Raw genomic sequence first — 26,804 nt, forward strand, 5'->3', positions numbered from 1 at the left:
TTGACTAAAAGTCTGCATAAGAGTCTGTACACCTTGAATTGTTATTTGATAATACCATTATTGAATTTAGCTGCAACACATAAGCTGTAACAGAAAATTCGTAGAATCGCGCAAATTGATGCAGCCACAGAAAGGAGTGTTCTTTATCACACGAAGCACCAGAGTCATGAACAGTGCGATACACCTGCTTCTGGAAACAACCGTAATTGATGTTCAGATGTTTAATAGCCTTTCTGATTCTCCCGTCGGCAGTTGTCATACGAGTGATGCTACGGTAGTAAACGTAAGCCCTTTCTTCTACTTGTTTATGAATCCTGCCATTCTTTTTTCCACACTTCCCTGGCTAAAGCTATACAAAATAGGTAGCAATACCTAATTTCTCCTTTGCGAGTGAGCTTCTTATTCAAAACATCTATCAGCTGGTTTCCCTTAATGCTATTAAGTCTCTTTCCCCCAGCAGAACATGACCTTCTACTAGCTGCTATGGAGTGATTCGCGCACGCTGTGCGCATCCAAGTGATTAACATCCTCTGGTGTCTAAATAGTTCAGAACAGAAAGCACTCATCTAGTATCAGAAGGTGATCGTTTCTTCCACTTGATAGTGATAATACTGGAGAGGACGACTGTTAGCACTGATGTTAAAAGCATAAATTTCGCTTTGCTTTTGATAACTGGTTTCCAGCACATCCTCCGCAGTGTAGTAATGCTACAATATATAGTATATGAGTGTGACGATTCAATTTTTGGTTATTCTGAATAGACCTCTGCCGAATTCATTACCCTTTCTCGTTCAGTTCCAGATTGTGTCAAAAAATACGTTTGTATTATAATTTAGATAAAATCAGTTGTTCATCAGATCCCAGCAAACAGAATTTTCATATGTAATTATCTCGATAAGCATATAATGCACTAACATATCACTGCTGAGAACGCATTCGCGCTTGAATTTTGACTGTGATGTACCTGACTAGCGCAACCTTCTGTCATCGTCTTTTAAAAATCATGAAAGCAGTTACGCAATAAATAATAAAAACGCTGAAAGAAACAAACCGGTAGCACAGTCTTTCTGTACTGTAGCGTCATGATTTTCCGGTGTCTTTGCAAAGTAACAGCTCCGTCAGCGAGCGGTTAAAGTCTTCATATGAGCACAAACATCGTTCATGATCTCTAATCTTGAGGCTCAGACACAGCATCCACTTTCATCGCAGGTGGCAGCTCTCGTGGGGAGCAGGGACTCGACCACAGCGGATGCTGCAGCAGCGACGACTGTGGCGTCAACAACCCCGACATCGACGGCGGCGCCGGCACGCGGCCTGACGATAAGCAGGTGGCGTCTCAGCCCAGGGAACGCGGCGAACCGATCGCCGACGGACGGGAAGGTGCGTCATCATCTTTCCCAGTTTCGCTATCTCGTAATCCCCCTTGAAAAAGCCGATGATTCTTTTAAAGATAATACATGTCTAACGTTTGATTATCACACTTCTCCAAATTACACCAGGACGCATAGGTTCCATGCGTGACAGTATTCTACATCAAAAAATGGTTCAAATGACTCTAAGCACTATGGGACTTAGAATCTGAGGTCATCAGTACCCTAGATTTAGAACTACTTAAACCTAACTAACCTAAGGACATCACGCACATCCATGCCCGAGGCAGGATTCGAACCTACGACAGTAGCAGCAGCGCGGCTCCGGACTCAAACGCCTAGATCCGTTCTGTCACAGCGGCCGGCAGTAGTGTAGCGACCTTCTTAAACGAACTGTGAAATACTGTATATTACTTCCTTCAAAACTGTGCATACATACACACTACTGACAGTCCACGTTTCTGTCAGCCCGCAATAGCTCCCACCCGTCGTGGCGGAACTTCATTTTCACTCCGCCGCTTGCAGCAACGAACCGACTTCTCCAAGTCAGACGACGAGCCAAACAAGCGAGAAACGACTCCATAAAAACAGATGATAGGTTTCACATTTATATTTATTTCCGTCATGGCAAAAAGATAAATACATTCTTCAGCTGTAGAGCGAGTGTCGCTGTGAAAAGTTTGTTTACAGCACGCTAGAGTATGTTCACTTCTAGAAGGACATTACAGGTCTTTGGAATAGGTTCTAGACCATAGCTGGCCTGGTTGTCAAGAATATTAGGAAAAATGGCTAAAGTTGCACCCATGTCGAAGTTGTTAGCAACAATCTAGTCAACTGGAGAAGGGTGGGGCAGAGAAAGTCTGCGGTCCCTTTGACGAAACTTTCCCAGGTTTCGCACGTGGTGATGTATTGCTAACACGGAAGAACAATCTGTGCTCCCGGATGAATACATAATTCTCGTCTTGAATATGTGTCCACTGTCTCAACTTAATCGTTACTATTGCTTACGGAGCCGTTCTGTTATTCTGAAAGTAAAAAGCTTACCTATTCAAAAAACTGCTTTTCAGTGATCCCATCTGCTGTCCGGATGTAATGCGACTGATCTCTGGAAGCAGCAACTGAAGCTGCTTACAAAAATTAATTATCGGACACTGAACTTAAACAAATAGCGAGATCAGCGACTGTTGTGAAGATTGAGAAACGTATGCCACACATTTAATAATGGTACGCAAACACTGTCCAATTGAGGAGCTACATGGCGCAAGTAGCGGCTGCAGTCACGAAAACTGACAAACTGCAGAGATAGAGGTGTGCTGAGCCTTCACATTCGTATCCAGTAACACCTATCGGCTGAGGATGGCACGGTGGTCGGTCGGTACCGCTGAGCCTCCTTAGGCCCGTTTGGTCGTAGTTTAAACGCAAACACTGCACATACCACCAAATTCAGACATCAAGATATTGAATCTCGTATGTTGAAATAAGTGAATTCTTTTTCATTTCGCATGACTGACGATCATAGCGACCTTGTAAACATAAATATTACCAAAGATTTATTAATTTCTGCGGACATAAGCGAATCAAATGATATCATTACGCAGAAGTGCGCCCCCACACATGAAAAGGGGAGATGTAACACGACCGCGACCGGTTTCTTTGTTGTTTCTGTGAATTTGCACATTATTTTGCATTTCATAGGCAGGTGACAGAATTATCATGAGGCAGAACTTTTGACTGTCCGAATAAACGGTGTTCGATTGACATACACCATCCGAAGATGCCATCACAATCGTCATCAATAGTGGTCACTCTCGATACCCACTGCTACAATGAATTCACCTCCAGTATTCTCCCCCCATGAACCATGGACCTTGCCGTTGGTGAGGAGGCTAGCGTGACAACGATACAGACGGCCGTACCGTAGGTGCAACCACAACGGATGGGTATCTGTTGAGAGGCCAGACAAACGTGTGGTTCCTGAAGAGCGGCAGCAGCATTTTCAGTAGTTGCAGGGGCACCAGTCTGGATGATTGACTGATCTGGCCTTGTAACCCTAACCAAAACGGCCTTGCTGTGCTGGTACTGCGAACGGCTCAAAGCAAGGGGGAATAACAACCATAATTTTTTCCGAGGGCATGCAGCTTTACTGTATGATTAAATGATGATGGCGTCCTCTTGGGTAAAATACTCCGGAGGTAAAATAGTCCCCCATCCGGATCTCCGGGCGGGGACTACTCAAGAATTGAATTTGAATTTAGGCTCTGAGCACTATGGGACTCAACATCTTAGGTCATAAGTCCCCTAGAACTTAGAACTACTTAAACCTAACTAACCTAAGGACATCTCACACACCCATGCCCGAGGCAGGATTCGAACCTGCGACCGTAGCAGTCCCGCGGTGATTCCTCAAGAGCACGACGTTATCAGGAGAAAGAAAACTGTCATTCTGCGGATCGGAGCGTGGAATGTCAGATCCCTTAACCGGGCAGGTAGGTTAGGAATCTTAAAAAAGGAAATGGATAGGTTAAAGTTAGATATAGTGGGAATTAGTGAAGTTCGGTGGCAGGAGGAACAAGACTTTTGGTCAGGTGAATGAAGGGTTATAAATACAAAATCAAATAGGGGTAATGCAGGAGTAGGTTTAATAATGAATAAAAAAATAGGAGTGATGGTAAGGTACTACTAACAGCATAGTGAACGTATTATTGTGGCCAAGATAGACACGAAGCCCACACCTACTACAATAGTACAAGTTTATATGCCAACTAGCTCTGCAGATGATGAAGAAATTGATGAAATCTATGATGAGATAAAAGAAATTATTCAGATAGTGAAGGGAGATGAAAATTTAATAGTCATGGGAGACTTGAATTCGAGAGTAGGAAAAGGGAGAGAAGGAAACATAGTAGGTGAATATGGATTGGGGGAAGGAAATGAAAGAGGAAGCCGTCTGGTAGAATTTTTCACAGAGCATAACTTAATCATAGCTAACACTTGGTTCAAGAATCATAAAAGAAGGTTGTATACCTGGAAGAACCCTGGAGATACTAGAAGGTATCAGATAGATTATATAACGGTAAGAAAGAGATTTAGGAACCAGGTTTTAAATAGCAAGACATTTCCATGGGCAGGTGTGGACTCTGACCACAATCTATTGGTTATGAACTGTAGGTTAAAACTGAAGAAACTACAAAAAGGAGCTAATTTAAGGAGATGGGACCTGGATAAACTGACTAAACCAGAGGTTGTAGAGTGTTTCAGGGAGAGCATAAGAGAACAGTTGACAGGAATGGGGGAAGGAAATAAAGTATAAGAAGAATGGGTTGCTCTGAGGGATGAAGTAGTGGAGGCAGCAGAGGATCAAGTAGGTAAAAAGAAGAGGGCTAGAAGAAATCCTTGGGTAACAGAAGAAATATTGAATTTAATTGATGAAAGGAGAAAATATAAAAATGCAGTAAATGAAGCAGGCAAAAAGGGATACAAACGTCTCGACAAATGTAAGGATGTAGAGGCTTATCTCACTAGGGGTAAGGTAGATACTGCCTACAGGAAAATTAAAGAGACCTTTGGAGAGAAGAGAACCACTTGTATGAATATCAAGAGCTCAGATGGAAACCTAGTTCTAAGCAAAGAAGGGAAAGCAGTAAGGTGGAAGGAGTATATAAAGGTCTATACAAGGGCGATGTACTTGAGGACAATGTTATGGAAATGGAAGAGAATGTAGATGAAGACGAAATGGGAGATACAATACTGCGTGAAGTGTTTGACAGAGCACTGAAAGACTTGGGTCGAAACAAGGCCCCGGTAGTAGACAACATTCCATTAGAACTACTGACGGCCTTGGGAGAGCCAGTCCTGACAAAACTCTAGTATCTGGTGAGCAAGATGTATGAGACAGGCGAAATACCCTCAGACTTCAAGAAGAATATACACTCCTGGAAATGGAAAAAAGAACACATTGACACCGGTGTGTCAGACCCACCATACTTGCTCCGGACACTGCGAGAGGGCTGTACAAGCAATGATCACACGCACGGCACAGCGGACACACCAGGAACCGCGGTGTTGGCCGTCGAATGGCGCTAGCTGCGCAGCATTTGTGCACCGCCGCCGTCAGTGTCAGCCAGTTTGCCGTGGCATACGGAACTCCATCGCAGTCTTTAACACTGGTAGCATGCAGCGACAGCGTGGACGTGAACCGTATGTGCAGTTGACGGACTTTGAGCGAGGGCGTATAGTGGGCATGCGGGAGGCCGGGTGGACGTACCGCCGAATTGCTCAACACGTGGGGCGTGAGGTCTCCACAGTACATCGATGTTGTCGCCGGTGGTCGGCGGAAGGTGCACGTGCCCGTAGACCTGGGACCGGACCGCAGCGACGCACGGATGCACGCCAAGACCGTAGGATCCTACGCAGTGCCGTAGGGGACCGCACCGCCACTTCCCAGCAAATTAGGGACACTGTTGCTCCTGGGGTATCGGCGAGGACCATTCGCAACCGTCTCCATGAAGCTGGGCTACGGTCCCGCACACCGTTAGGCCGTCTTCCGCTCACGCCCCAACATCGTGCAGCCCGCCTCCAGTGGTGTCGCGACAGGCGTGAATGGAGGGACGAATGGAGACGTGTCGTCTTCAGCGATGAGAGTCGCTTCTGCCTTGGTGCCAATGATGGTCGTATGCGTGTTTGGCGCCGTGCAGGTGAGCGCCACAATCAGGACTGCATACGACCGAGGCACACAGGGCCAACACCCGGCATCATGGTGTGGGGAGCGATCTCCTACACTGGCCGTACACCACTGGTGATCGTCGAGGGGACACTGAATAGTGCACGGTACATCCAAACCGTCATCGAACCCATCGTTCTACCATTCCTAGACCGGCAAGGGAACTTGCTGTTCCAACAGGACAATGCACGTCCGCATGTATCCCGTGCCACCCAACGTGCTCTAGAAGGTGTAAGGCAACTACCCTGGCCAGCAAGATCTCCGGATCTGTCCCCCATTGAGCATGTTTGGGACTGGATGAAACGTCGTCTCACGCGGTCTGCACGTCCAGCACGAACGCTAGTCCAACTGAGGCGCCAGGTGGAAATGGCATGGCAAGCCGTTCCACAGGACTACATCCAGCATCTCTACGATCGTCTCCATGGGAGAATAGCAGCCTGCATTGCTGCGAAAGGTGGATATACACTGTACTAGTGCCGACATTGTGCATGCTCTGTTGCCTGTGTCTATGTGCCTGTGGTTCTGTCAGTGTGATCATGTGATGTATCTGACCCCAGGAATGTGTCAATAAAGTTTCCCCTTCCTGGGACAATGAATTCACGGTGTTCTTATTTCAATTTCCAGGAGTGTAATAATTCCAATCCCAGAGAAAGCAGGTGTAGACATATGTGAGAACTACCGTACAATCAGTTCAATAAGCCACAGCTGCAAAATACTGACGCGAGTTCTTTACAGACGAATGGAAGAACTAGTAGAAGCCAACCTTTGGGAAGATCAGTTTGGATTCCGTAGAAATGTTGGAACACGTGAGGTAATACTGACCTTACGACTTATCTTAGAAGAAAGATTAAGGAAAGGCAAACCTGCATTTCTAGCATTTGTAGACTTAGAGAACGCTTTTGACAATGTTGACTGGAATAATCTCTTTCAAATTCTAAAGGTAGCAGGGGTAAAATACAGGGAGCGAAAGGCTATTTACAATTTGTGCAGAAACCAGATGGCAGTTATAAGAGTCGTGGAATATGAGAGGGAAGCAGCGGTTGGGAAGGAAGTGAGACAGGGTTGTAGCCTCTCCCCGATGTTATTCAATCTGTATATTGAGCAAGCAGTAAAGGAAACAAAAGAAAAATTCGGAGTAGGTATTAAAATCCATGGAGATGAAATAAAAACTTTGAGGTTCGCCGATGACATTGTAATTCTGTCAGAGACAGCAAAGGTCTAAGAAGAGCAGTTGAACAGAATGGGTAGTGTCTTGGAAGGAGGATATAAGATGAACATCAACAAAAGCAAAACGAGGATAATGGAATGTAGTCGAATTAAGTCGTGTGATACTGAGGGAATTTGATTAGGAAATGAGACACTTAAAGTAGTAAAGGAGTTTTGCTATTTAGGGAGCAAAATAACTGATGATTGTCGAAGTAGAGAAGATATAAAATGTAGACTGGTAATGGCAAGGAAAGCGTTTCTGAAGAAGAGAAATTTGTTAACTTCGAGTATAGATTTAAGTGTGAGGAATTCGTTTCTGAAAGTATTTGTATGGAATGTAGCCATGTATGGAAGTGAAACATGGATGATAAATAGTTTGCACAAGAAGAGAATAGAAGCTTTCGAAATGTGGTGCTACAGAAGAATGTTGAAGATTGGATGGGTAGATCACTTAACTAATGAGGAGGTATTGAATAGAATTGGGGAGAAGAGGAGTTCGTGGCACAACTTGACAAGAAGAAGGGACCCGTTGGTAGGACATGTTCTGAGGCATCAAGGGATCACAAATTTAGCATTGGAGGGCAGTGTGGAGGGTAAAAATCATAGAGGGAGACCAAGAGATGAATACACTAAGCAGATTCAGAAGGACGTAAGTTGCAGTAAGTACTGGGAGATGAAGAAGCTTGCACAGGACAGAGTAGCATGGAGAGCTGCATCAAACCAGTCTCAGGACTGAAGACCACAACAACAACAACATTCTCCGTGTGTTACTGGATTTTTCATGCGTTACTATTTTCAGCAATATTCACTCACATTAGTCGTGCACAGTAGATTTGGAATTATATACAGCACCATTCATAATGCGCTTAACAATAAGACCAGAAAGAGAACGAGAGTAAAATTTTGTCAATATGTAGCTCGTTTAATACTTCTTCATGAAGTGAATATCGTGTTCCAGGAATGATATTCCCAAGAACAATAGAAAGCTACTCAATAACAGACCACACAAAAACACAACAGTGCAACAAGAACAAAAAGTATAGCCAGTTGAAAGCATAGTAACCAAATATCGCAACACCTTTTAAGAACGATTTCCCAAACCAGCCTTAGGTTCTGAGACGGCAGGAACAGCACATGTTGGAAGACTTAAGAAGAGATGGACAGACCATTTTTGATGAGAGAACATCCTCTTGCCTAACGCAGGAAATGTAGGAGACCAAGGAGAAGAAGTTAGTCTTACATATTTCAAATGTCATTTTCATATTTCGTTAAACCTTCCTATCGATATTATTTTGTTAATTGGGATAAAGCATAGCAGGTTAGGAAACATATACAGCACCATTCATAATGCACTTAACAATAAGACGATGCATTCGCCTACTAGTCGTCTTTACCTCTATTGCACGTATATTGTGCGCACACTTGCACAAAACACACACACTCCCACACACACACACACACACACACACACATATATATATATATATATATATATATATATATATATATATATATATATTTGAGGTGATTGCTGCAGCTTATATGATACATAACGCGACTGATGCTGGTATATAAGTACCGACATGTAGGCAGGGCAAGAGCGTGGCATTGGTGTCTTTCGGACGTGCTTGCGGTAAATGCGGAAACGTGAGTTATGGCGACCTTGTACCAAATGCTTCTAAACAAGACCAGCTTGCTGTTATCCATTCTTGGCTGCCGAAGGATAGCATCGGAGAATGCTCACGATTATCTGGACAACCGGGTTCGATACCCGGTCCGGCACAAATTATCACTGGCGTCGTTCCATTCTATAACTGATGCTTGTCGATTTTCGCAAATTCGTATACATTCAATGTAATGAAGTATGCGTATGTGACATAAAGTCACAAAAACCACCGTTGTTGGGTCAAGATCTGTGCTGGTGGAGTTTTGACACAAGTCACCGGTCGATCTGGAAGAAGCTGCGTCCCCTGAAATAGGAGACAATCGAGCACACCACCCTATCTCTGCTCATGCGATGGTGACGCTTTCGATCTCCTAGAAAAGGTCTTGAAGGGTCATCGATTCCCTTAGGAGGAGGATGTGCAGCAGGCAGTTACGGACATGTCCCAAAGGAGAGATGGAGAGATGTCGTTTTCGATCCAGCAGCTTGTATGAATAAAGACACAAAGGAATTATAGACATTGGGTGCCTGTGAGCATTGATTAAAGTCAATGGGGAAAGACGAAAATCTGTGCCGGACTGGGATTCCAACCCACGTCTCCTGCTTACTAGGCAGCTGCTCTGAACGGTAAGACATTCGGATGCAGTGGTCACGGCAACTGCACGCCTACAGTAAGATCCAAATTCTCATCAACACACTGCTAATGTAGAGCCCTTGCTCATTATCCTCAGTTTTTGTTGGGTCATCAGTCTTCTGACTGGTTTGATGCGGTCCACCACAGATTCCTCTCCTGCGCCAACCTCTTCATCCCAGAGTAGCACTTCCTACCTACGTCCTATATTATTTGCTGCATGTATTCCAATCTCTGTCTTCCTCTACAGTTTTTGCAGTTTATAGCTGCCGCACGGGGTAGCCGTGCAGTCTAGGGCGTCTTGTCACGTTTTGCGCCCCCCCCCCCCCCCCCGACCGGAGGTTCGAGTCCTCCCTCGGGCATGGGTGTGTGTGTCGTCCTCAACGTAAGTTAGTTTAAGTTGCATTAAGTAGTGCGTAAGCCTAGGGACCGATGACCTCAGCCGTTTGGTCCCATAATCCTTACCACAAATTTCCAAAATTTCCCTCTACAGCTCCCTCTAGTAACATTGAAGTCATTTCCATTTCCTCATGTCTTAATAGATGTCCTATAACCTGTTCCTTCTACTTGTCAGTGTTTCCCACAGGTTCCTTCTCTCTCCGATTCTGCACACAACCTCCTCATTCCTTACTTTATCAGTCGACCTACATTTCAACATTCGAATGTAGCACCATATTACTCATCTTCCGATCCTTTTCTTTTCCGGTTTTCCCACACTCCATGTTTCACTACCGTACAATGCTGTACTCCAAACGTACATTCTCAGAAATTTCTTCCTCAAATTAAGGCCGATATTTGATATTAGTAGACCTCTTGGCCAGGAATGCCTTTTCTGCCATTGCTGCTCTGCTTTTGATGTCCTCCGTGTTCCGTCCGTCATTAGTTATTTTGCAGCCTTAACTTCATCTACTTCGTGACCATCAATCATGATGTTAAGTTTCTCGCCGTTCTCATTTCTGCTACTTCTTATTAATTTCGTCTTCCTTCGATTTACTCTCAAACCATATTCTGTACTTATTAGATTGTTCATTCCATTCAGTAGATCACGTAATTCTTCCTCACTTCCACTCAGGATAGCAATGTCATCAGCGAAACTTAACAGTGATATCACCTTGAATTTTAATTCCATTCTTGAACCTTTCTTTTATTTCCATCATTACTTCTTCAAATGGTTCAAATGGCTCTATAGCCGCTCGGCCACACCGGCCGGCCATTGCTTCTTCGATGTACAGATTGAACAGTATGGGCGAAAGACTACATCCCTATCTTACAGCCTTTTTAATCTGAGCAATTCATTCTCAGTCGTCCATCTTATTATACCCTCTTGGCTCTTATTTTACCGGGTGATCAAAAAGTCAGTATAAATTTGAAAACTTAATAAACCACGGAAGAATGTAGATAGAGAGGTAAAAATTGACACACATGCTTGGAATGACATGGGGTTTTATTAGAACCACGCGCGCCACCCCATATTGCTAGACGCGTGAAAGATCTCTTGCGCGCGTCGTTTGGTGATGATCGTTTGCTCAGCCACCACTTTCGTCATGCTTGGCTTCCCAGGTCCCCAGACCTCAGTGCGTGCGATTATTGGCTTTGGGGTTACCTGAAGTCGCAAGTGTATCGTGATCGACCGATATCTCTAGGGGTGCTGAAAGACAACATCCGACGCCAACGCCTCACCATAACTCCGGACATGCTTTACAGTGCTGTTCAAAACATTATTCCTAGACTACAGCTATTGTTGAGGAATGATGGTGGACATATTGAGAGCATTTCATGTAAAGAACATCATCTTCGCTTTGTCTTACTTTGTTATGCTAATTATTGCTATTCTTATCAGATGAAGCGCCATCTGTCTGACATTTTGTGAACTTTTGTATCCTTCGGTTCTAATAAAACCCCATGTCATTCCAAGTATGTGTGTCAATTTGTACCTCTCTATCTACATTATTCCGTGGTTTATTCAGTTTTCAAATTTATACTGACTTTTTGATCACCCCGGTATATTACCCGTCTCTCCTCATAGCTTTTCCCTATTTTTCTCAGAATTTCGAACATTTTACAATGTCGAACGCTTTTTCCAGGGCGAGAACTTCTATGAACGGGTCTTGATTTTTCTGTAGTCTGCCTTTCATTATCAACCGCAACGTCAGAATTTGCTCTCTTGTGCCTTTACCTTTTCTAAAGCCAAACTGATCGTCATCTAGCATATCGTCTATTTTGTTTTCCATTCTTCTGTATATCATTCTTGTCAGCAGCTTGGATGCACGAGCTCTTAATCTGATTTTGCGATAGTTCTCGCACTTGTCAGCTCTTGCTGTCTTCGGAACTGTGTGGATGATATTTTTCAGAAAGTCAGATGGTATGTCACCTGATTCATACATTCTGCACACCAACGTAAATAGTCGGTTTGTTGCTACTTCCCCCAAAGATTTTAGAAATTGTGATGGAATGTTATCAATCCCTTCTCCCTTATTTGATGTTAAGTCCTCCAAAGCTCTCTACATTGACTTCTGTTTCTTCTTCCATCACTTCAAAGAAATCGTCCAGCTCATAGTGGCTTTCAATGTATTCTTTCGACCTATCTGATCTCTCGTCTGCATTTAATAGTGGTATACCCGTGGCACTCTTAATGCCATCGGCCTTGCTTTTAATGTCACCGAAGGTTGTTTTAAATTTCCTGTACGCTGAGTCCCTCCTTCCGACAATCATTTCTTTTTCGATGTCTTCCCATTTTTCCTGCAGCCATTCCGTCTCAGTTTCTTTGATTTGCCTAAGGGATCTTATTGGCGAAAAGGTCTTCATCCATTACGCTGTGCGTCGCGGTCCTTACCTCCAACGCAGAAGCTTCAAGAAAAAGGGTGAAATGCGAATAAGAGCGTTTGTAAATACCTTTCCGTCGTGTGGTGGCGTAGGCAGGATTTTGGGCAAATTTAGTGCCAATGTCATTAACCAACCATGTCCCGACACCTTGCTCTTACAAGTGTCGCCAAGCTCGAGGGTGACGTTGTAGGCCACTAAACTTTTGCACCATTAGAAAGGAAGGCTGTAGTCACATTGAAGCCAAATTTCAAACATACACATCGCAGTGGAAGATAATTAGGAGCTTTAGAAAAAGTGATCCTTTAATTGTGTTGCGCTTTGCTGTGTGTATGAACCTACAGTATATAAAGCTCTTGAGGTGATACAACCTCTCTGAAACCGTGCTCCCTTCCATTAGAACATGTATTCAAATAACTAGATTGGAATAACAAAGGAATAAAAATCAGTGACTCACAACTGAACCAACTGCTCTTTTCTGACGATGTTGTGTTCATAAGTGAAGATTTTTAAGAAAGATAGAGTATTTTCCGAGGCCTATAACTTTCCTCTGAAAAGATGGGTTTGGAAATGAAGATGAATAAAACATAAATACTACGCCCAGACAACCAACCAATGACATTTGGAAACCAAACTAAACAAGCTAGACCTCAAGCTATGGAAAAACAATTAGAATGTAGGAATTCATCGCAGAATAGGAGTGATGTGGGTAGCTTTCCACAAAGATATATACCGAGCAACAGTGGTGTCCCAAATGACCGGAAGGCTGAAGTCTATAACAAGGGCATACTACCAGTCTAAATCTACGATCTGGTAACGATGATTCTAAGTGCTTTTAAACTAAAGATCTCACAATGGGATGTGGAGAGGTATATAACAGGAGTCAGCCTCAGGGAAAGGATTTGATCAGAGGACATTATAGGAAGAAGAATAAGAAGAAGAAGAAGGTAAAAGATGTCCTTGAGAGAACTCCAAGCCTGAAGGGGCGGCGAGTCGGACAGTAGCTCGAAAAGATCAGAGCATGTGGATCTCTAGAATTGTTCTGGAGACCATATGTTCACAAGAGAGGCATTAAAAACCCAGGGAGAGACGGCTTGATGAGGTGACGCTCGTCGCTGGAACACACAGGTATGAGGTCGTAGCTAAAAATTGAAAACAGTGGAAAAATATGGAAGTGGCCTATATCCAGTAGAGGACTGAAATATATTGAAGAAGAAGAAGAAGGAGTAGGAATCAGGTGAGATGAGTGAAGGACCGTAATATCTCACGTGACTCACGCAAACGAGCTAATGAGTAAGTAGGGGATTGTCTGCATTTTCTATCTGCTCCCCTCGCTACAGGCAGACCGCCAGCTGCAGAAGAGAGATGCTCCCCACTAACGACTCTCGGCGGGCGCCATGCGCCGCCAGAGTGGAGGTCCCTGCATTATTGAGCAGAACAGCGGAACGCGCGCAGCGTGCGCTGGTCCCGGCTTTTCAGTAAAAGCCGACCCGACGGCTGTGGTTCACTGGTCCACCCTGGCACGTGAAACTTTAAACGCGAACCCTGGACTTCTGCCGTTTCTTCAGAAAAATAACACACGAAAGAATCAACAAGGCATTATAAAAAAGTGATAAAATTGTTTGTCTGCAGTCGGTCTTCTGTGTTGTTACGCCAGGTCACTTTAGTGCTTCTTCAGCTCAACGCTTCGAACTCACCTTTGGGATTTATGAGTTTGTTCGTCCACAAATTATTTACAAAGTCCACAATAAACTTCTTCCACAAATACTAGGTCATTTTTTCTTTCTTTTTGTGAAGGAAGGGGAGTCATCTGTCTTCTGACGGTTTGATGAGGTCCTCTTTTGTGCCGTCCTCTTCACCACAGAGTAGCACTTATGCTCCACGTCGCCAATCGTCGGTTGGCTCCATTCTAAACTGTCTTTTCACACTGCTTCGCCCTCAACGGCTCTCTCTAGTGTCATGGAAGTTATTCCCTGGCCTCTTAACATATATACTACTACATAGTCCGCTCTTCTCGTCAGTGTTTTCCATATGTTCTTTTCTTCACCGATTCTGCGGAAGACTACCTTGTTCCTTATCAGTCCATCCTTCTCAGTCCACCTAATTTTCAACATTTTTCTGTAGCACCACATCTCAAACCCTTCCATTCTTTTCTTTCCGGGGTTCCCCGCAGTCCGTGAGTCGTTATCATAAAACGCTGTGATGCAAAGCTACGTTCCCAGAAATTTCTTCCTCAGATACTAGCAGACTTTTCTTACCCATGGGTACCTTCCTTGCCTGTGGCAATCTGCTTTTTGTAGCCTCGATGTGTTATTTTACTTTAGTGTTAGAAGAATTCCTTATCGTCGTCTATTTCTATTCCATGTGTCTTCCGTTTAGTCACAATCCATATTGCGTACTCCGCAAACTAAAAAGTACGTAGGAGAATTTGTGTGCAGTATGGACAGTAGGGGAGATGAGCTGTCGGAAATAAAAATGTGAATGCAACTAACCCATTACGACAGAATACCTCAGTCGGTAAATCATTTTCCCGTGAAAGGTAAAACTAATGGCTTGCAATCGCTTTTGGACACATAGTTTTAATCTGCAAAGAGGTATAATTAAAATAATGATAATTAACGTGTCGTCTTATTGCAGACGTGCTTCAAGAGCTATTTCATTCGTATATAGCCGTGCGGAGTGGCCGAGCGGTTAGAGGCACTATGTCACGGATTGCGCGTCCCCTCCCGCCGGAGGTTCGATTCCTCCCTCTGGCATGGGCTTTTGTGTTGTTCTTAGCGTAAGTTGGTTTAAGTAGTGTGTAAGTCTAGGGACAGATGAGCTCAACAGTTTGGTCCCTTTGGTACATTTGAACATTCTTGCATAAAGCCATATTATTGCAGTCGTTAGTTCATAAATTCTCTCTCTCTCGCTCTCTCTCTCTCTCTCTCCCTCTCTCTCTCTCTCTCTCTCTCTCTCTCTTTCACACACACACAAACACACACACACACACACACACACACACACACACACACACACACACACACACACACACACAAACTATTTGTAATGAACGGCCAAAACTTCTGGCTTTGTTTTTTGTTAGTATTGTTATTTCCGTATGTCTGAAAATCTGAGTCATCATATGTCCACATTTGATGCTCGGGAGACTGGAAGGGATTTTAGTGCATAATCCTGTACAGATCTCATTTTACGTTAACTTGTTTAGTTTGACCGTATACGGCACAGTACCACATGTGTTTATTAATATGTTGTATCAACATTTTATCCCCACCTACAGCATTCTAAAAATAGTTTTTCAGTCCATAGTACTTAATCTTTAAAGGCGCTTTTCCAGTGATGTATTAACCGTTTGGATTTTAAGTGACTTTTTAATGGAATGAAATCGAAATTTTTAACTCTGCAATCTCTTTGGTCAATCTATTGCAAAAATTTATTCCTTGCTCTAAATGTTAACATATGTGTTCCTTTATCTGGCTTCTGTTTCATGGTTGTGACTGGGTAATAATTATTGATGTTAGTCCCAATGTGCGTAACCAAGTTGTACACGTACTGATATGCTGTGGTTACAGTCCTAAGCTGTTTAAGCAAATATTTACAGTTAAGCTGATGACAATTTTTGATATTATTCTTATGGCACTTTTTCTGTAGTCTGAAATCTTTTCCGATAGTGGCTCCACAAAGAATTGTTCTGTTGCTAAGGATTCGGTGCATATAGGTATAGCACGTAATTACACTGCACGGTCTGTTATAAATTGATAGTAGGGTGTCAATAACATACATACTGAAGACTTTCGTGTTAATATCTTCGTCTGTTCGTTCCCATTCAAGTTGGTTTGTTTATTACATAACATACGAAATTATCAGCTATGTTTAACGTCACATAATTATTTTCCCTCCTCACCCAAAAATTAAAGTCTTTTTTGTCTTCGTATTCAGTTTTGGTTTCTCGCAACATATCCGGCAGGACTCGTCTTTTCTTACTAATTTTAGCATTTAACGTGAGTGGTAATAGAAATAATTGATGAATTATGGGAAATAATATTTTTCTAAAGACATGCACACAAGCAGAAGTAATTACGGAACTAAAAACTAGACAATTAAGTTTTAAATTTCGTCAAAGGCGTAAAAGCGGACTAGGACCTGATCATTTTACAAATTACTAGTCACTGACGTGGCTTATCCCGAAATAAAAGAGAGTTGTGGTAAAGACTAGCAATGAGAATGAGTGTCAACAAGTATAGCTGACTTAACGCTTTCACCCCGACGCTGGAAACTGTTTCTTGACGTGGGGCTACGCGCGCACTCATACATCCCGTCATGTGGCGGGGCTATTTTTTCTCTTAATGCCATGGGGTGGCAATTGCATTGAAATGCCCTAGCCTACTGTTTTAATATGTTAACCTATTATTTTGAAATTTGCGTAAGTCCGTTCTTTGAGAACAAAGAGAGATCACATAGAATAATTTTACACTAAATTAACCACAAATTGTGTCGCATCCCATTTGTTAAGAAAGCTCTCTTGAAGTGTCACCCAAAATTGTATTCACAGCTGTTTGTTGCGCCTGACTGCTAGGTAAAACACCATACGCTAATGTGTTGCTGGTAGCATAATTGGTGCAGTCGAGCATGAGCCACCGGCACCAGCACCAGCTGGAATCCCACACTTCGGTTGTAAACAGAGTACTCTGCGGCGCTGGCACCTTACTTTGCATATATTTATCACTCATGCCTCGCTAAGCGCGGAGTCCCAACCGACTGCATATAAGGATAGTAAAAATCTGACCCGCATAGTCACAGACAAATATCCTACACATCGGTTTTCTGTAGACTTTCTGAAAAACTTCTGAGTTCGAATATAATAAATCTCCTTGAGACACAAAAGCTTCTGCCCACAAATCAGCACGAATTTAGAAAGCTTCCCTCGTGCGACTCTCAGCTTGCATTTTTCTCATAGGGTACCCTAATAACTACGGATGGAGGGGAACAGGCAGATTCCATATTCATAGATTTCAGCAAAGCGTTTGACGTGGTACCCCACTGCAGATTGTCGACGAAGGTCTGAGCATACGGAATAGGTTACCACATATGTGGGTGGCTTGAAGATTTTTTAAATATTAGGACCGTTCTCTCGACGACGAGTGTTCATTAGAAGCAAGGGGAACTTCATGTGTGCTGCAGGGAAGGGTGATAGGACCACTCTTATTCGCTCTATATATAAATGACGCGACGGACAGGGCGAGCAGAAAGTTACGGCTATTTGCTGGCAGGTCTATGGTGTACGGTAAGGTATCTTGTGACAGTCGGGATATAAAATATGACACGAAAATTTCAATTTGGTGTGATGAATGGCAGCTTGTTCTAATCTTAGAAAAATGTAAGTTAATGGAGAAAGACAAACAATCTTGTAACATTCGACTATGGCATTAGTAGGCTGCAGGTTGACGCAATCACCTCGATTAAATACCTGGGAATAGTTTCCTGAAGAGATATAAAATGGAATGAAGAAGTCATGTTCGAAGTAAGGAAGGCGAGCGCTCGACTTCGTTTTATTGGCACAGTTTTGGGAAAGCGTAGCCATACATCAAGGAGACATCGTATAGAATGCTAGTGTGATCAGTTCTTGATTTCGAGTGTCTAGGTTCATCAGATGGGATTAAGGGAAAACATCGAAACAATTCAGAGGCGGGCTGCTAGATTTGTTACCGGTTGGTTCGATATCACGAAGATGCTTCGTGAACTCGCATGGGTATCCCTGGAGCGAAGACGACACTCTTTCCGCAAGACACTATTGCGCTAATTTAGAAAATCTGATTTTGGAATAAGAATTTGAGGCCGACTGCAGAACGATTCTACTGCCCTCCATGTATATTTCGTGTAGAGACCGTGACGGTAACATACGAGAAATAGAGACCTTTATACACTCTTTTTCCCTCACGCTGTTTGTCAGTGGTATACGAGAGGAAGTGACTATTAATCGTACAAAATACCCTCCGCCTTGCACCGTGCGGTGGTTTGTAGAGTGTGTACGAAGATATGGAGGAAGATGTAGAAGATGTTAATCTGTGAAGTCAGTATACATCAGCAAAGGCGGGAAAACCTCCTGCGTTCCGAGATCGCCTAATTTCTCTCGATGTAATTCCTTCCTGTAGCACACATTGAGACTGCAGGTACACACGAATTCTCTCCACATACTGACACAGATACAACTTTTTTTATTTTTATTTTTTTCGTCATCTGTCTTTTGAATGGTTTGATGCAGCCCGCCACGCTTTCTTGTCCTAACCCGTGCTACAGCATAGCACTGAATAAACTACAGGTGCCATACCTTGAGCAGAGCTGCTATTCGTGCCTGAAAATTCAGAAAATGGTGCGCAGCACTTCATCGATGTAAAAAGCAGCAATTGTTAGGAATTTTCTGTTAACATTACGTTACCTGAATATTCGGTGATGTGTTCCGAGACATTTAAAAATGGTTCAAATGGATCTGAGCACTATGGGACTTAACTTCTGGGGTCATCAGTCCCCTAGAACTTAAAAGTACTTAAAACTAACTAACCTAAGGACATCACACACATCCATGCCCGAGGCAGGATTCGAACCTACGACCGTAGTGGTCGGGCGGTTCCAGACCACCACCACGGCCGGCTAATTTAAAAGATACGTTCCGTTTGCTCAACAGCCATTTCTCTCCAGATATCAGATTATTTCGACCACCTCTAACCGTTTGATTCGTGTGAAATATTATGAAATGGCAGTTCGAATGGCCACGAGGTAACCCGTTTTCATCGGCTATGGCCAATTTCTTTCTGGAGAATTTTAAATTTTGAATTGTGCCATAAATTGTGTTCTTCTGCCTCCGTCCTGTTTTTATCGTTATACTAATTTTACCTTTTCGATTCATCCTCATGGCACAATCAATAATTAAGCAATGTATTGAACATATGAAGAGTATACATCGCAATATAAAATTTACTAAGAAAATGGTGAAAGAAGGATAAGTAACTTTGTTAGATGTTAAAGTTGAGTGGAAAATAGACGGTCGGTTTCGCTACTCCGTGTGTCGTAAACCGTCTCACCCAGATCTGTATCTGAACCGTCAGTATTTCCATCATCCCATTCTTATGCACAGAGCAAATAGCATACAACAAGAATGAACTTGGTACCGAAATGAGCTATACAGTCTATTTGTTCAGACAAAATAGCTGTCAGACATCTGAAGTTATATCGGCTTTCTCTTGATAATGTAAACTTGAACCATGCTGTGGCCCGCGAGACCGCTACGGTCGCAGGTTCGAATCCTGCCTCGGGCATGGATGTGTGTGATATCCCTAGGTTAGTTAGGTTTAAGTAGTTCTAGGTTCTAGGGGACTGATGACCTCAGAAGTTGTGTCACATAGTGCTCAGAGCCATTTGAACCATGCTGTGGCCGAGCAGTTCTAGGTGCTTAGGGTGGAACCGCGCTGCTGCTACGGTCGCAGGTTCGAATCCTGCGTCAAGCATGGATGTGTGTGATGTCCTTAGGTTAGTTAGGTTTCAGTAGTTCTAAGTCTAGGGGACTGATGACCTCAGATGTTAGGTCTCATAGTGCTTAGAGCCATTTGAACCATTTGAAATTAAACCATTCCAACACAACACAGTCAGCAATAAAACATCTTCCGTTGCGTGGACGAATGAGAAATGGACAGAAGATGAAAACCGCATTTTACTCTATTAAGAAAATCATAGAGATGTTTTAAAAAAATTGTTCAAATGGTTCTGAGCACTATGGGACTTAACATCTGTGGTTATCAGTCCCCTAGAACTTAGAACTACTTAAACCTAACTAACCTAAGGACATCACACACATCCATGCCCGAGACAGGATTCGAACCTGCTACCGTAGCAGTCGCGCGGTTCCGGACTGCGCGCCTAGAACCGTTAGACCACCGCGGCCGGCAGATGTTTTAAACTTCGTGGTAGATTAAAACTGTTTGCCGGACCGAGACTCGGAACCTTTGTCTTTCGCGGGCAATTGTTCAGATGTTCAAATGTGTGTGAAATCTTATGGGACTTAACTGCTAAGGTCATCAGTCCCTAAGCTTACACATTGCTTAGCATAAATTATCCTAAGGACAAACGCACACACTCATGCCCGAGGGAGGACTCGAACCTCCGCCGGAATCAGTCGCACAGTCTACGAGCGTAGCGGGCAATTGCTCTACCAACTGAGGTACTCACGCACGACTTACGATCCGTCCTTACAGCTTCGATTCTGACACTACCTCATTTCTTATCTTCCAAACTTCAGAGAAGCTCTTCTGTGAATCTTCCAGCATTCCGGGAAGAAAGAATATTGCGAAGACATGACTTAGTCACAGCCTACGGGATGTATCCGGAATGAAATTTTCACTTTGCTGTGAAAATTTTGATGCTGTGGTGAAGGGTCGTTGGTCGTGCTTGCGTAACTCAGTCGGTACAGCACTTGATTGCGAAAGGCAAAGGTACCGAGTTCGAGTCTCGGTCCGACACATAGTTTTAATCTGCCAGTAAGCTTCATATCAGTGCACACTCCGCTGCAGAGTGAAAATTTCATTCCCAAAGAGATGTTTATTCGTGTGAGGAACGGTCAGTCCATGTGTATACAGTAGTCGATGTGAATGTGTAAACTGCTACCTGAGCCAGTCTAATAGTTTCCTAGAGCCGTACGTCAGATCAGCAGTACATTAAGTACAGGAATGAACAGGAGTCTACGAAGAAAAAATTACTGTTCCTGAACACAGCTTCTTCAATAAGCACAAGACTTTGTTTGATCAGAAACGAATTTTGACTCACAGAGTACTGGGACTCAGAGAGGCTATAGAAATTAAATCTTCGGATAGAAACAGTGATGCACCCAGAAGACATGGTCGGATGTACACACCATAGGCCGGTATGTAAAAAATGCAGTTCTTTGTGACATGTAGAACGACCAGTAGAGTGTATTCGTGTTTTTCACGTTTAGCGCTGTTACCATGCCAGGTAGGCAATATAAAGAGCATGAATAGCGTCAGATGTTGAATGATCGCTCTGAAGAAAAAGTGGATGCCATGTATTCGTGTCACACGCAGTTATCAGCACCTTCCAGAGCTCGTAAGGGACCTTATTGTGGACGGGTATACTAGTCGTCGAGCATGTCTGACCACCACGACGGAGGAGCGTTATATGGTGCGCCCAGCACATCGCAAACCAAGAACAAGGGCTCACAGCAACATTCTGGGTCGTCCCACATCATTGCTCAGAGACTATGAACAGTCGGACTAGGGAATTACCATACCAGGTGTAGACTGTCATTAGCACAGGTGGTTGTGTTTGAAGTTGTGCCTTGACCGGAAATCAAAGGCTGCTGACGAATGTCGCACTGTGTTCAGTCATGAACAATGGTTCTGCATTACAGCGGATGAATATCGTTGGCGAGATGGCGGCGAAGTGCGGAGAGGTGTCATTCTACACTGTTTTGGAGAGGCACAGCGTTGGTACTCCTGGTGTCATGCTGTAGGCATTGATCGGGTATGACATCAGGTCACGGCTGGTAGTGACTGATGGAACTCTGACGGCGCAACGACACGTCACGAACATCCTGCGTCCTCATATGCTACCTTATCCACGCATGCACGCATCATACTTGTCAATACGTGTCTCTATCGACTGCATGCTTGACTTTGAGATACTAGGGTGAACAGCAAGATCACCAATTCTGTCCCTCACATGATATGTGTGCGACCAGTTCTGTCTAGCTCTCTCCCATTTTCAGTATCCAGGACGAGCTACAACAGCCGTGTGTTAGCCTGCCTCAGAAGAGGACACGACGGCTTTTGACATCCTTCTCAGTTTCATCAGTGGATTCATCTAGGCCACACTGCGTGCAACGTCATATTGATAAGTGGGCTCATATACCAATTTGACTCAATATACTTTTTTCTAAGGTGGTGTATAGCGTGTGTTAGTAAATTTATTAGATAGAAAGTGGGTTCTGGAGGACTGCATACATATATGCCCCAAATTACGTACTGTAATGGAAACAAACATGCTGTCAGTGATGTTTCATCGTTGTCCCCAACTTAATTATCTGGATTTTGGGTAAAACTCTCGGTTATACACTTATAAACAGAGTCCTGTACTGCTGCGTTTGCGCAATCCTGTATGCTCCAAGCATTTGAAGGTTTTCATCTGTCGTGCACACATACCTGGCAATAATACATTACTCTCTGACCCCGGTTTTATGCTGATGGATGCACTGGTGGTAGTCTCTTACAATAAAGCTAGTGCAACGTGTATTATTCACGGCGCAGTTTATTCTAAGAATACACAAAATACATTACTGTCTCGTTAGACTACAGGGCGGAATCAAAGTCGAAACAATGTCCATAACAATAGCAGAGGTAACCACTTTGTTGACTGTCTGACATAGAATGGACGTCTGGGCTCAGCACACCGGGGTGAAGAGAGCTCGGTAGCGAGAGATGTGACCCACGTCTTTGAGAGACGTCCAGTGGGAATCTTGTGAAAATTTCCACTTTCACCATACGCTGGGGCAACCATCATTCAATAAACATTAAGAGATACTGAGTGAAAAACTGAAACCGGTATAGCCAGTAAATAAAAATTATCCGAGCATCGACTGATACAAATTTATATGCAAATTGGCGTCACCAATCTCGTGATCCGCCCGACAGTACTACCAGCCACGCCGTCTCCATCGCTTCAGGGGCGTTGACGCCACTACTTGTCGATATAGCACAACTCGTATTGCTAACAACACTCGGTATGTGAAACGTCCCAGGCATCTGACCTCGCAAGTAGAACTGTACTGAGATGTCATATTTTGAAATGACCATTCTTCCAACACTGTGTGACTTCATAACGAGATTGTTCCAAAGTATGTAGAATGTCTGAGTAGCTTCTCCATAGACAGTAGGAATTATTTCTTCTTTTTTTAAAAAAATCACTTTGCTCATAAGTCTTCCCAATGTAGAATTGCGACCAACCGAGATTTCCTTCCCTGTTCCTCTTCATCTGAGGGTAGTCCCTGCACCCTATTGCCATCTACTGCTTTAAACGTCGTCTCATTTTGCCCCTTCTCCTGGTCAATGTTTCTATACACTCCGTTTCTCGCCATCTGCAAACACCCTCCTCATTTCACATCTTCGTGTCTATTGCCTTTTCCCGTTTCGTCTAAGGGTTCAGCGAGGTTGCATGATTTTTGGCTCAGTGACTTTTGATACCCAGATGCCCTCCCTGATGCCACGCCACTTCGCCCACCCGCCTCGCTCCCCCCACCCTGCAATCTGTGTGCCCATCTGTCTGCGTCTACAGTAAATCTATGCTCAAGTGTGAGGAAGTTTTCGAGATGTTTGCGTAGCTTTTATCTGGGGCGGTATTCGCCTAGCTGGAAGTTTGCGAAGCTTTTATCTGGGGCAGTATTCGCCTAACTGGATGTGGGACAACGACTAACAGCCAAATAAAGTAGGTCGGCTCACAAGCCATCATCGTTAACTCGCGAGGCGTATTCGATCTCCTGAATCTCGTAAGCGGCGCGTTATTGCGCTCGGCTATCCGGGCGGGTCCTTCCTTAGATATCGGCCCACTTGATTTTCAGCGTCCCTCTCATACAGACTCTTAGATTTTCTTCCTATCGTGTTTTTGTGTAGTCCATGATTCACTTCAGTGCAGTGCTGTACTCAGAACGTACATTCTCAGAAATATCTTCTTCAAATTGTTATGATACAAGTAGACTTCTTCTGGCTAGGAATGCCCTCTTTGCCACTGCTACTCCTTATGTCCTCATGAAACTGACAATGTCTATGGAGCATGTGATCTAATTATCGCAAGTGTATTTAATGAAATTGTCTTGATTATTGTGACACGTTATTCTGTAGAAAGCTATTGACGACTGCTTAGCCGCTGAAACCGGTCAAGGTTGTTACTAATTTTTTCAACCAACATAATTTCCATAATTAGCTTCGTCTCATCCCACATTTTCGAATAAAACAGTTTCTGTATCAGTCACTTGTTTATTTGACCACTACGCGTTTATATGGTTCATACCATCATCTTCAGGTCGAGAGCCTTTTATTTACATGGTTGATGTTGGTGAACAGTACAGACGTCTTTTCGCAGTCGGAGACCAAGGGCAACACCTACCAGGTAAATAAACAACTCTCCACATGAAGATAAAACGCGTAGAGGTAAACTAAAGAAGTGACTGAAACAGAAACTGTTTTATTTGCATTTATCAAAAGTAGCAGTTCTCATAAAGCCGTCCCTTGACAAAATATTCATCCAGTATTTTGCGTAATCTCGCTGCTGCTAACTCCCCTATGTGAAAGTTCGGTATCTTTCTATTCTCATTTCCGCTGTTCCTCATTACTTCCGTCTTTCTTCGACTTACTCTCAGTCCAGGTTTTGTGTTCAGTACACTTATAAGATTCTTCGTGTCATTCAAACCGTCTTGAACAACTGCTATACCCATATCATCCACAGCGCGTTCTGGCCCTACAGCAACAGTAACATCATGGCAGGCGGCAGTTCTGTCAAGGATTGTAGCAAAAGTGTGCCGTTGATCCACTATTCTCATTCAAGATTTTATTTATCGGTGCGTCAGGGTTCACAAGAGTTGGTGTTGTGAATTTCCATAACCTGCATGTATGGGCAGATGTAAATCCCCAGTCAGTTCAGAAAAGATGAGAACAACACTGATTCTCTATCAGCGTATGGGCTGGCGTCATCGGCAGCAGATTAATAGCGTCATACCTGCTACCACAAAGGGTTAACTGGGGCGCGTTATCTGGACTTTCTCATAAATGTATTGCCTACGTTGATGGGGGCTGTGCCATTGCAGCAACGAATACAAATGTGGCTTGTTGTGTCTATTTCATACAGCATAGACACAATGAGGTAGCTAGGTGCACGCTAAACTAACGCAGACGGGCTTGAAGTTCTGGAACATGAGACTTATTAATGAATAAGAAGAAAAGTACGTAGCTGGAATAATATACTTATCTTTATTCTCTTGTTGGAATACATCTCTCTTGAATATTAGTAAGCTATAAGCACTGATACAAATGGCGCCTTGCTAGGTAGTAGCTATGGACTAAGCTGAAGGCTATTCTATCTGTCTCTCGGCAAATGAGAGGAAGGCGTCGTACTTCTGGTCGCAAGCAATGTCGTCCGTACAACTGGGGCGAGGTCTAGTCCGTGTCTTGTGACCTGCCATGTGGTGGCGCTAGGTTTGCTATTACACAGTGGCGACACGCGGGTCCGACATGTACTACAGGACCGCGGCCGATTTAAGTTACCACCTAGCAAGTGTGGTGTCTAGCGGTGACACCACATGGCTCATGCATGATGGCGCACCAGCACACTTTCGTTACTATCTGCGCGAACATCTGACACGGGAGCAGAGGGGGTCGATTGTCATGAATGGACGTCATGTTGAACACCTCCTGTAAAAAAGTGTTTGTAGCGAAGAATATGCGTTTCTGGACCCATCTTTATCTCAGAAAGTATACATTTCCGGGCCCATGTCTACTGGGTTTATTTTTCTTGTTTCGATGAATACTAGCACCTCTAAAAATTCTACACTGCATGTGGTGGTCAGACATCATTCACTTGTCTCTCTTTCAGATAGTCGAAGTTGGGCAACAGAACACGGTGGCGTAATTCTAATTGCCCATTGAGGGTGGATTCCGGATTTGTTTTTAATAATTTTATCATTTGTAACTCTTCCAAAATATTAAGTAAATGACCCTATGCAAGGTCATCACTGCCTACGTAGTTTGATCTTCTGCTCTTATCTACCTCTCTTGATTCTTCTCCATATTGTGTCTCACTCGTCTTTCCCTATGCAATATTTTCTTGAGATTTCAAGCATCCACTATCATTTGTGCCTTGGGCAATGGCAAATAAATACAAACATATGTGGTAGCAGGTGGAGCCTCGGTTGAAGCAGACGGCCCCACTGCCAGAGGCGAGTCTCGGAGTGTCCGGAATTACGGACACACTGACGGGCACCAAGCTGGCCTTGGCCCAGAAGCTGCTGGAACACCCCCTCATCGCCAAGATCATTCGGCCCATCGTCGACTACGTCAGCGGCACCAACAGTGGCGTCGACGGAACAGGTGCGTGACGTTCAAACTGGGAAGAGGATGATGCTGTCTGATGTCTCTGGTGATGTCCTATACGTTTTCCTATTCTGTCTGAAGAAGATTTGTTTTTGATGAATTTAGAAATATAAGTAAAACAACTAAGGAAAAGCTTTATAAAAGAAGTTCAGGTTACCAGATGACAAAGTGATTCTGTCTGCAATGTCAAAAGGACTTAAAAGATCAATTAAATGGCACGGATAGCTTTTGAAACCTGGTGATCAGATGACCA

The 26,804-nt window shown here is 43.7% G+C and overlaps 1 protein-coding gene across 1 annotated transcript in view; it reads left to right on the top strand.

The window, feature by feature from the left end:
* Positions 1–26,804, top strand: part of LOC126203761 (uncharacterized) — a 74,843-nt gene that overhangs the window by 22,791 nt on the left and 25,248 nt on the right. The window contains exons 2-3 of the mRNA XM_049938130.1: positions 1,210–1,380; positions 26,359–26,548. Coding sequence (XP_049794087.1) covers positions 1,210–1,380; positions 26,359–26,548 — 361 coding nt within the window. The remainder of the gene's footprint in view (positions 1–1,209; positions 1,381–26,358; positions 26,549–26,804) is intronic.

This window comes from Schistocerca nitens, chromosome 9 (assembly GCF_023898315.1).
Source record: "Schistocerca nitens isolate TAMUIC-IGC-003100 chromosome 9, iqSchNite1.1, whole genome shotgun sequence".
NCBI lineage: Eukaryota > Metazoa > Arthropoda > Insecta > Orthoptera > Acrididae > Schistocerca > Schistocerca nitens.